General features: G+C 44.6%; 1 protein-coding gene across 1 annotated transcript; it reads left to right on the top strand.

Moving 5' to 3' along the window:
• The first annotated feature begins 1,816 nt into the window (after positions 1-1,816).
• Positions 1,817-10,712, top strand: SEC11C (SEC11 homolog C (S. cerevisiae)). The gene is made up of 5 exons (XM_010854756.1): positions 1,817-2,701; positions 5,507-5,656; positions 7,582-7,701; positions 9,847-9,904; positions 10,511-10,712. Exons 1-5 carry the CDS (start codon positions 2,619-2,621, stop codon positions 10,562-10,564), a joined length of 465 nt encoding a protein of 154 aa, XP_010853058.1. The 5' UTR covers positions 1,817-2,618; the 3' UTR covers positions 10,565-10,712.
• The last annotated feature ends 253 nt before the right edge of the window (positions 10,713-10,965 follow it).

Here is a 10,965-nt window from a genome sequence, read left to right as displayed (position 1 = left end):
GAGGGGCCGCCCGGTGGGCCCGGGGCCGGGCGTCTCTGCGGGGCTCTCGAGGCCGGGCGTGGGGTAGGCTGCCCGCGTGTGGGAGCGGCAGGCTCGGGGGGAGCGCTTCCGAGGGAGGGGAGATGTCCCCTGATTCCTCCCCACCCCAGCACAGCGTCTCCCCTTCCCGGGGACTCAGGACCAAATGAGGCGCCTCGTGCGGGAGAGCGCGCCGGTCCTTCTCTGTCACTGTGGACGGAACCCGTGTTCCGGAAGGGCTTCCAGGGGTCCTCCCTAGCCTCCTTCAGACTCCCTGCTCTGGCAGCGCCTTGAATCTCGGAGACGGCCCGCTGCGGGGTCTTCGGGCACCTGGGCTTCATCTCTCACCCCTCCTGAGAGGACCTCCGAGGAGGACTTCCTGCTTGCCCTCCCCTTAGCCAGCCTCCGTCTCCCTCTCTCTCTCTCTTTTTTCCAAGTAGAATTTCAGACGAGCGCAGTAGTGTTGTGGGGTTCGGGGACTTGCATCCTGTGAACGGGGCTGAGAAACCTGGTTGTCTCTATGGGTGCGTGTCAGATGAATTCCTGGGAGCTTTTGTGATGAAGATGGGTTGCTGCAAGAGATTATCACTAGCTTGAAAAGCCAACAGCTAATGCCCTGAGCGTTGATGCTGTTACAAGAAAATCCTCCAGGAAGCAGTTGTTGAGTCTCTCAGTCAGGTCCGACTCTTTGGTACCCCATGGGCTGCCACCCGCCAGGTTCCATGGAACTGCCCCAGCAAGAATACTGCAGTGGGTTGCCAGTTTCTTCTCCAGGGAATCTTCCCGACCCAGGGATCGAACCTGCATCCCCTGCACTGGCAGGTGGATTCTTTACCCCTGAGCCACCAGGGAAGCCAGCTCACCTCCCCCCCAACGCCCAACCCCAAGCAGAGACTTAATTAAGAATCTAAATTTAATTGGGTAGGCCTTTTAAATGTCTCTAAAACTGGTACCAATTATCAACTGCACACTGTCAGTGAAGGTCTTCTGAGGAGTGTGTCAAACCCTAAGTCGGTTTGCCTTTGAAAAGTTCTGTGTGTTCCCACTCTCAGTGATAAGCCCCATTAGTTTGCAATTGCCTACATTTTGCTAGTGTTCTAATTAAGATTCAAAAGCTCAAATCTGATGCCTCCTTGTACTTTTTTTTTAAGTTTTGTCTTTTTTCTTTTTCCCTCCAAAATAGCATCCTGTGGCACTCTTTGAGGCATGCTCGCTCCACCAGTCTTGGAGGCGGGACCTCCTTTTTCTGCTGCCCTTGCTTACTGTTAATTAAGGAAAGAGCCACATGCAAAAACAAGGACTCTTTGTTTCTGCAGTGAGGAAGAGAGGAAGAAAAACAGCCATTGGCATTTCTGCTGCCCCGCCAGTCACAATATCTGGTCTGAAATGTTTGTTTAAAACGCTGAGACGTTGGTTATTTCATCTTTGCTTGCCAAAGACTGAGTGTGGGCTGGGCTTGCTTCTAAACTCTGCTGGGGGGATTAAGTGCCAAGCATACAGAGTTGGTAGGCAAAGATGAACAAGAAAAGGCGCCAGTGTAATGTGGGGTGTGTATTTCCAATCAGCTTGTCAGTAGTTCCATCGAAATGACTTGTTTCTAGACGCCAGGATTTCAATTCTAGGCTTAGATAGTAGATCACTTAAAGGTAGGTTGTTAGAAAGGTGATCTGTGGTTTTGAAGCTAACTTGATTAGATTAATTAGTTTGTTAGACTTCTATATAATTGACTATTTTTAGCAAATAGATGTCTTGCTCAAAGGAAATTTTTTTTTTTTTTTGAGGAATTGGTTTTACTTCCCCTCAATGAATTTTTCAAGCATAGACAGTCATACTGGAAAATACATTCTTAGTACATAGTCTTTATTAGGTAAGTGGCAAGATTGTATAATTTGTTTTGTTAGAGTGGAGCTCAGTAGTCTGAAAACCTGTATAAAATTGGAGATCTCTGTAGAAAACCATGACTTGGGCCTTTCCTAATCAGAGTGGCAATTCATAATGAAACAATGGTTGTTTATTAAATCCGGTAAGTCACGTGGAGCAGGTGGCCAAGTTTTTGAATGTGAGCTCCAGTAAATAACTTCTGCTTTAGACTGATGTGACTCAAAAAGTTGATTTTACTTTAGAAGCAATGGTTTAATATCTTATAGCCCAACACTTAATATCCATTCAGCACTCCAGTTTCCTTTTTTGGTCACCTGGGAATTTAGTTTCATGATGTGCTATTGACACTTTTGCCAAAGAGCTTTGAAAAATGGTATGTACCTTTAATTTTGTTCTCCTGTTTTCACTGACTACATCAGAATGCCTTAGTTATTTTAATTCACCTTTGTCCCCACTTTTGTAACCTTCACAGTCACCTCAAAGTACACACTTTCACTTTCCATGGTCAAAAATTGAAATTCTTCCTAATCTTGTAGTTTGTGTGAATGCGTTTCAATTCCTAAAGTCACTTTAGGGGGAAAAAAAAAAGTCCTAAAGCTTTTTTTGTTTTGATTTAAACGAGCACCTCTCCGACTTAGGGCAAGTGTGTTCTGCCGTGGTCCTCACTTCTGGTTTGCCCTGTTTTCTTCCAGCTCTACTACCAGGTCTTAAACTTCGCCATGATCGTGTCCTCTGCGCTCATGATCTGGAAAGGCCTGATTGTCCTCACCGGCAGCGAGAGCCCCATCGTGGTGGTGCTGAGGTGGGTCCCGCCGGCCGTCCAGCTGCTGTCGGCGACCCAGGAGCAGCATGGACAACCCAAGCTCAGTGTCGTAGTTGGATGAGCTTTACAGTGTTCTTTATTGGTACTTGTTTTGAAAAGGTTTCCTTTTTTTTTTTTTCTGGCTTTTGTTGAAAACTCTTCTTTATCAATAGACATTGAGGCATTTCATCATGTTGACCTCATGCTCCAGAGTAATATGGTTTACTTCTATCTTTTAATGTTTTGTGCTTCCCTGGTGGCTCAGAGGGTAAAGAACCTGCCTGCAATGCGGAGACCCAAGTTGGATCTCTGGGTCAGGAAGACCCCTAGGAGAGGGGAATGGCAAACCCACTCCAGTATTCTTGCCTGGAGAATTCCATGGACAGAGGAGCCTGGCAGACTACAGCCCGTGGACTTGTGAAGAGTCAGACGTGACTGAGCGGCTATCAGCTTCACTTTCAAGTGCCTGAAGATGCTAATATGCCTGAGATAGTTGAGTCTCCCTGAGGTGGGCATGGAGCCCCTTTGCTCTCTAGGGGAGAGGCAGGCTGTGGCAGTGCTGTGGGCAAGGTCAGAGCCGACCAGGACAGGAGAAGCAGCAGGGCCCCTGGCTTCCTGTCCCTCCTCTGGGTCCTGCAGCCACGTGATGGGGACAGCCCCGGCCCTGGCTTCACTGGGCTGCCCTTCTGTGACTGGCCAAGGGACCCACTTCTAGAGATACAGCATTTCATAAACTTAGGAGCCTGAGGATGGCATAACTCACACACAGAGCTGAGGCGGGCTCTAACTCACTGGTGTTCACACCGTGCTCCAGGACTGCCGAAGGGCCAGGTGGATGCGTTAGGAGAGAGAAGGGGACCAAGCTCTTGGGCCCCCTTAGCCTTGCTTCAGTTGTGACAGCTCCACTTCTATGCATTTTATGTGATTATACTTTACCTGGTAATATTTCATTTGAAAGAAGGATTTTAAGGCTTTTGGGAAAAAAAAGAAATTAAACCCTTCAAATTCAGATGGCCCTGTCATTCCACAAGTAAGGTAGCTGAGGTCTAGTGTGGCACGCTGCTTCCATCTCACAGTTACTTCTGCAGAGCCAGGGCTCTGTCCGAGGTGCTCTGGCTCTTCTTCAGTCCGCAGACATGCATGCAGAGATTGTTGTGAAATCACAGCTTGTGGGGACTTCTTCTTCTTTTAAAGCATCCTTTGTAAACTCTAAAGCAGTTTGGTTGGTCAGCATAAGCTGTTGACATCACAAGGGATGTGTGACCTTGGGGAACTCCCTGGGCCCTTAAGGAAAGCAAGTGTAAGTAGTTACTAGTCGTTTAAATGTAGTTTAAACATTTCAAAGAACTGCGGTCCTAACGGGGCACCATAATGACTCTATGCCAAACTGCAGTGCACACTTCCTACCTCTCAGACTTGTTCGGGGAGTTGTTTTTTAAACAAACAAAACAACGAGGTCCTTGTTATCACAGACGGAGATGGTTCTCTTCCCACTGCGTGTCTTCAGGGATTTTGATGAAGTAAAGATGAAGCAGTAGATTAAGAAATTATCCTAACATTTTAACTGTCATTCTTTAAAAGAAAATGAAACCCTGAAGCAATTTTGTAGTATTTTCAGAAGATGACGAGATGAATTTCTGTGTTGGGGGGACAAATAACTTTCTTTGTTGTCAGTCAGGCCATCAGTCAGTCGCTCAGTTGTGTCTGACTCTCTGCGACGCCATGGACCGCAGCACTCCAGGCCTCCCCAGCACCAACTCCCGGAGCTTGCTCAAACTCATGTCCATCCAGTGGTCTATGTTGGGGGAAGAAAAAAATTGTTTTTACTTAGATCTCTGCTTTTTCTTTTCCTCTTAGTCTTTTCTATTTCTAGCTGTTTGTACCTTTTTAATTCACATTTTCTATTTTTGATTGCTGAATCTATTACCAGACTTAGTGGCAATGGTTTCACTTAAAAATAAACCTCTTGGCAGTTCCCTGGTGGTTCAGTGGTTGGGACTGCAAGCTTTCATTGCCAGGGGTGCGGGTTCAGTCCCTGACCGGAAAACTAAGGTCCTGCAGGCCTCATGGCAAGGCAGTAACATACACCTCTTAGTAGCTGCAGGCCAGGCTCGGCTGCCTGCCCCTGGCTACCTGCCTCGGGTGCCGACAAGTGGGAGGTCAGCAGCCCTGGTGGGACAGGAGGACCAGCATCTGGAATGGCTCCTGTTGTGAACCCACGTCTTCCTGTAAAGCTCCCCATCTCTTCATTAGGCTGGTTCTTTCTCCCCCTTCCTGCCCTCAGCAAACTAACTCATCATTGGCTGTCAGACCCCTGTATTTAGGTATTATTTATTTTCTCATGCATTAAAACAAAGCAGAAGCACATGTGAAATGAGTTCTGTTTCGATGATTTCAGCTTCCACTAAATTACATACACACGACAGAATGCAAGAATGACCCTAGAGTATTAACCATAGTATTTGTATTGATAGATGTAAAACCCTTATAAGGCTAAAAATGGATTATTTACTTCAAGGGGTCCAGCTTATTCTTAGTTCTTTTTCCACCTAAACAAATCATCGAGGGGCCACTAATGCCCTTTTCATGCTCAAATCCGAGAAGAAATCGCCCCCTTTTTCACCGCTGTCACCTTGAGCAGTCAGATGGGAATCTCTGGAGCTTGTTTTATTGCTCATAGATTCTGCTTGACGGTTGGTAAAAGTTGACATTCCAAGTAGTATGTTTGTTAATAGCCTTTGTGATTTGAAATGTTTGGCTGGTGAGCCCAGGGCACTTCTGATGTGACTTTGTGTTTCTTTCCAGTGGCAGCATGGAGCCAGCCTTTCACAGGGGCGACCTTCTGTTCCTAACGAATTTCCGGGAAGACCCCATTAGAGCTGGAGAAATCGTTGTTTTCAAAGTTGAAGGACGTGACATCCCAATAGTTCACAGAGTAATCAAAGTTCACGAAAAGTAAAGAGCCTTTACTTCTCTTTGATTTTATTTTGTAGACAAGACTGTGGACAGCTTTAGTGGTTGATTAGAAAGTAGCAAAAACACTGGATTACATTCCTAGTTTTGCCATTTAGTGATTGGGGTGACTTTGGACCTGTGACTTAACTCAGGCGGTGAGATGTGAATGTCAGTATTTTACCCACAGTAACCCCCAGGGCGAGTGTGAGAATGAAACGAACTGATATTTACTAAAGCACTTGACGAACTTGCTGTACAAGGTAAGGTGGAATGTATTCTTGCATAATATTACTTATTTGAAGGAATCTCAAAACAAAATCAAATCTCATGGTCACTGAGGATCATTTTGATAAGAGAATTACCTCCTGAAATGCAGAAAGCTACCTGTTTCTCTTTGTCACTATGGACCAACTGGCATTCTCAGCAGTAATATTAGCCTTGGATGAATACAAATTCCTTTCCCCAGCCGGTCCCGTGATTTGATTACTGCACATCCTGCGTTAACTCCACCCCTCCCCTCAGGAGAGCTTTGCCTTTCCCTCAGACGTCAGTGATGACTTAATGGGACACTTCTTGGGGACCAGAAGCAATTGTTTCTAGCTCAAATGTATTGCTTCCCTGAAAGAGTACAGTCAAGTGATTAGTGGAAATGTTACATTTTATTTATTTGGTTATTCATTTACCTTTATGCATCTTAGTGCAGCCTTTTACTTGCATGCATTGGAGAATTAAAATTAGGTATGTGTATTAGTATATTTTAAACAATGGAGCATTGCTCCGTTATTGTGTGTGTGTGTGTGTGTGAGTCTGTTTCTGATAAGAGATTCTCATTCCATTCAGTATTTCCAGGTGTTCCCCAGAGATACTTGATACTTAAGATATCCACTTCATTAACAGGTCAGTTAGCATGACCCTGTTTCAGTTTGTGTTAATACACTGGGACTACAACTAGCATTACCTTGTTCATAGTACTTGATAACTTACAGGTGGAGAAATAGGCTCTGTCATGATTGTGACAGAACTTGCACCTGATTTTAAAACAATATCCAAAGATGAGAAGTTCCTCAAAACTGAGAAATAATGATATTTTTCTATAATTTACATGAATTGTGAGCAACAGCCCAGATTTTTTTCCCCTCTTAATTTTTTGTATAACCATGGCTGCAAATAAGCTAGCTCCCTTTGGCATGGTTTCAAATCTTTGTAGGCTTTTAGTATTTTATCAAATTACTTAACACATTTTGTCATTTGTCTTATTGAAAAATAGATCCTTTTAATAGTTCTATAAGGCTGTAATATTGTGTTTCTGGTGTCAGGGCTATGTAAGCCCCAGTTTACAATGTTTAAAACAATTCCCACCTGTCTCTAACACAGCAGTTCTGTGCTGTTCATAATTCCTGTTTGTTTGCAAACTGGATTGTATGCCACTTGGCTCAGTGGTGAAGGAAATAAGGCGTTCACACATCCCACGTTTGGTAAGGAAAAGAAAGTTTGAGAAGAGCTAAGAGAACACTTGTGTTTGAATTACCTTATGTTCAGATCTGTGTAATCTAGTACTCTGTTCACATCTAGAGTCAAGAGGAATATACTCCATGTTAACCTGTTGGTCCCTGAGGACAAAGAATGGATGGAAATAGACTCCGGAGCTAATCAGGGCCTTCCTGGCACCCTGTGCTATGCCATGCATTTTGGTCAACAGGGGAACTTCAGTGTTTTTGAATTTAAGTCTACAAAATTGTCATTAGATCTGTGCTTGAGTTGAATGGTTGTCTGCCAGCAGGCATCTTAAGGCGAAAAAGACCAAGTCATGTTTGACTGCTTTTCTCCATGCCCACCCTTGCCTGTAAAGGGTAGGCCAAACTGACATTGTTCTGATGATACTGCACTGAAAATAATCTTTGAAAGGACCTTGTTTTGCTTTCCAGAGACAATGGAGACATCAAATTTCTGACTAAAGGAGATAATAATGAAGTTGATGATAGAGGCTTGTACAAAGAAGGCCAGAACTGGCTCGAAAAGAAGGATGTGGTAGGGCGAGCCCGAGGGTGAGTGAGGATTAACTTTTCTTTTAAGTTCCATAGAATATGCAGAAACCAGAAAAATATTTAGAAACAAAGAAGTCAAATGTAGAGGTAAATGGAATCGTTCATTCCAAAGATGATATGTCAGGAGAGTTGTAAGCAGTTCTACTTTATCTTGTGAGGAGTAAACGAAGCTCAGAACTGCCCGAGGACCTGAAATCTAAAGCTGAATGCCAGTATTCTATCTATATCATGGATTCAATTCTATTTTGGAAATAAATCCTCACCTGGAGATTAGTTACTTATACATTTTAAATAATTAGAAGTAATCCTTTCAGAAATAACCACTGTTTAACACTGTGGCGAATGTTCTAGGTATTCCTTGTACCTATATAGATGTGTGTGTGCATACATAATATATAATTTTACGTAAGGAGTTTTATTTTTTCACCCAGCAGGAAGTTGGAAATCACTTTCTGTGCCAAATCTATCCCTATGTCCTTTTAAACAGCTGCATGCTGTTCCTCTGAGAATTGTAACTTGTCTCACTAGTCCTCTTCTGATGGATATTTAGATTGTTCCCCTGAGTTTTCACTACTAAGAAAAGTTCTGTGATCATATTTTTTTTTCATACCCATCTTTGCATCATTGTTCTAGTCATGAGTTCTGCTTCTGATTGACGCAGCAGAGCCTCTCCTCTTATTAAATACCCAAAAAGGTGATTCTTCCCCTCTCTCGGTGGCCCTTTTTCTGATTAACCCTTGCTAGAAATACCCCTTTCATCGAAACCCCGCCGGCTGTGTAAGGCTGGAGAACACGGGTGACCGTTTTCTAAGATGCAGCTTCACTCATCAGCGTATGGTTGGAGGCCTCCTCCAGCCCCTTCTCCCCCTCTGCTCACGTTCTAATTGCTTTCACTCTGCCGCGTTTCCTCCTGAACATGTGCAGGAAGGTGAGGGGGGCCTGCGGCTGGCCAGCCCTGTGTTTTTAGACACTCCGGTGAGAGACTGTAGAAGTGAGAGGTTGGAGCTGTTGCATTAAGCAGGCTGGAGGGTACCAGGAGGTGTTATGTTTATCATCAGTGACATGATGGAGTCTTGGGTCAAACTGATTCTGTATTGACATTGATTTTGTCAGCTGCTGCTAAGTCACTTCAGTCGTGTTCGACTCTGTGCGACCCCATAGACAGCAGCCCACCAGGTTCCCCCGTCCCTGGGATTCTCCAGGCAAGAGTACTGGAGTGGGGTGCCATTGCCTCCTCTGGATTTTGTCAGCGATGTCATTCATTGGCTGGTTTCTGCTGGCTTATTATCTCTGGGATCATAGTCATGTTTGGGTATAAATGATGTAATCCACATTTGCATTCACTGCCCAACCAGCTTGTTTGTTGCATCTGAAAAGTGCTGTGCAATGAAAATGATGGGGCTTCCCTGCTGGCTCAGGTGGTAAAGAAACCGCCTGCATTGTGGGAGAGCTGGGTCCAATCCCTGGGTTGGGAAGATCCCTTGGAGAAGAGAAAGGCTACCCACTCCACTATTCTGGCCTGGAGAATCCCGGAGGACAAAGGAGCCTGGCGGGCTGCAGTCCATGGGGTCGCACAGTCGGACACGACTGAGCAAATAAGCACAATGAAAATGATGAGGATTCCTTCAGTTACAAACCACTTATTCTTGTGCTGTCAAAGGTCTCTCTCTCAGCAGTTTACATATAGGTTGTCTGAATCTTCAGTTCAGTTCAGTCGCTCAGTCGTGTCTGACTCTTTGCGACCCCATGGACTGTAGCACACCAGGCCTCCCTGTCCATCACCAACTCCCGGAGTTTGCCCACTTCTCTACTAAGAAACATCAAGAGCTTGCTTTGTGAAAGTTGCCAGTTCTGTTGTACAAGGGGCTCACCTATTTTCATGCTGTTACAGCGGAGTGCAGCAAGACAAGACACGTAGCATCTCCTCCTGCTGACTTGCCTTCTTAAAAAATCGTCCTGGCTGTTAGCTCTGCTGCTTTTTACTAATAAAGCCTTTTGAGACAGCGGTGCATGTTGCTTTTATGGCCCCAGTCAGTGGTGTTCCCGAGGAAGGCTTTGCCCTAATGCTGATTCATAGTGTCTTTAAGTATTACTATCATATTACAAACACTGTTTACATTTCTGGCTGTTTATCCCACAATTTAGGTTTTTACCATATGTCGGTATGGTCACCATAATAATGAACGACTATCCCAAATTTAAGGTAGGAATTTATTTGTATGTCTGTATTTTTAAAAAAAAAAATTGGCGCTTTTACATGTGCAACTGTAGAGACGCGGTCTGTTTAAAATGTGTTGCTGGCTAATTGGTCTGCAGAGTGTGTGCTGTTAACCAAAAGTAATCATTTAAATCGTAAATTTTAAATTATTGAAAGTGGCTACTTCTACCTTTTATGTTTATATAGTGTTTTCTAAAATGGCAGCTATATATTTTTTGCTTTTTATTATGCACATCTTTAAACATAGGGAAAAAGTAGTACAATAAGCCTAGTAATGCTTATTTCCCAACTTCAACAAGAATAGTATCCATATTTGGTTTTTTTAATCTCTTGAAACACACTAGGAAGCCCATGCAGGAATGGGCAGTGCATTGCTGTGTTTGCTGGGCGTGTGGTCCTTGGGCTGTCAGTGTGCTGGGGTGTGCATTGCCGTGTGTTGCCGGCAGCGCACCTGGAGACCAAGCGTGGGGAAGAGGCCATCCTTTGGCTCTGCCTGGCCCAGCACTGACCAGACTGGATCTGAACACACTCACAGACCAGGTTCATTTGTAGACCTGTGTTCACACATTTTCCACTGTGTTTTCCCTACAGTATGCTCTTTTGGCTGTAATGGGTGCATATGTGTTACTGAAACGTGAATCCTGAAGTGAAAGGCAGTTCCTGGGACCAGACTGAAAGAAATTTTGTTGAAGAGAAAAGTTAATATATTTGAAATGTTCCACTTTCTGTATAAAAGGAAACGGCGTGGAGACGTCTTGTCTTGTTCGAATAAATGATTCATCAGTAAAGATTGCTTTCTTTTGTGGACTCTGATTCGCGAGTGTTCAACCTCTCTGCCACTCACGATAATCGGGCTGAACCGAGCTTGAGGGTCTGCAGCGCTTCAGGAACCGGGCAGGCCGTCTCTGGGCCTGGCTGGCTGGGAGGACAGAACATAGTCCAAATGCGGTACAGTGGTCACATCTGGGTTTTAAAAAGACAATTCTCCTTTACTGTAGCGTCCTGCTGCTGCTGCTGCTAAATCGCTTCAGTCGTGTCCGACTCTG

This window comes from Bison bison, unplaced genomic scaffold (genome assembly GCF_000754665.1).
Source record: "Bison bison bison isolate TAMUID 2011002044 unplaced genomic scaffold, Bison_UMD1.0 scf7180017864349, whole genome shotgun sequence".
In the NCBI taxonomy this organism is placed as follows: Eukaryota; Metazoa; Chordata; class Mammalia; order Artiodactyla; family Bovidae; genus Bison; species Bison bison.
Note: the sequence above shows the minus strand (reverse complement) of the source record. Positions and strands in the feature narration are given on the sequence as shown.

What these genes read in the sequence shown, in the direction of transcription:
- SEC11C (XM_010854756.1), top strand. Translation starts at nt 2,619, where the DNA reads ATGATCGTGTCCTCTGCGCTCATGATCTGGAAAGGCCTGATTGTCCTC. An exon ending in GTAATCAAAGTTCACGAAAA is followed by an intron (nt 5,657 to 7,581) that starts GTAAAGAGCCTT and finishes TTTGCTTTCCAG; the next exon opens with AGACAATGGAGACATCAAAT. An exon ending in ACGACTATCCCAAATTTAAG is followed by an intron (nt 9,905 to 10,510) that starts GTAGGAATTTAT and finishes TTTTCCCTACAG; the next exon opens with TATGCTCTTTTGGCTGTAAT.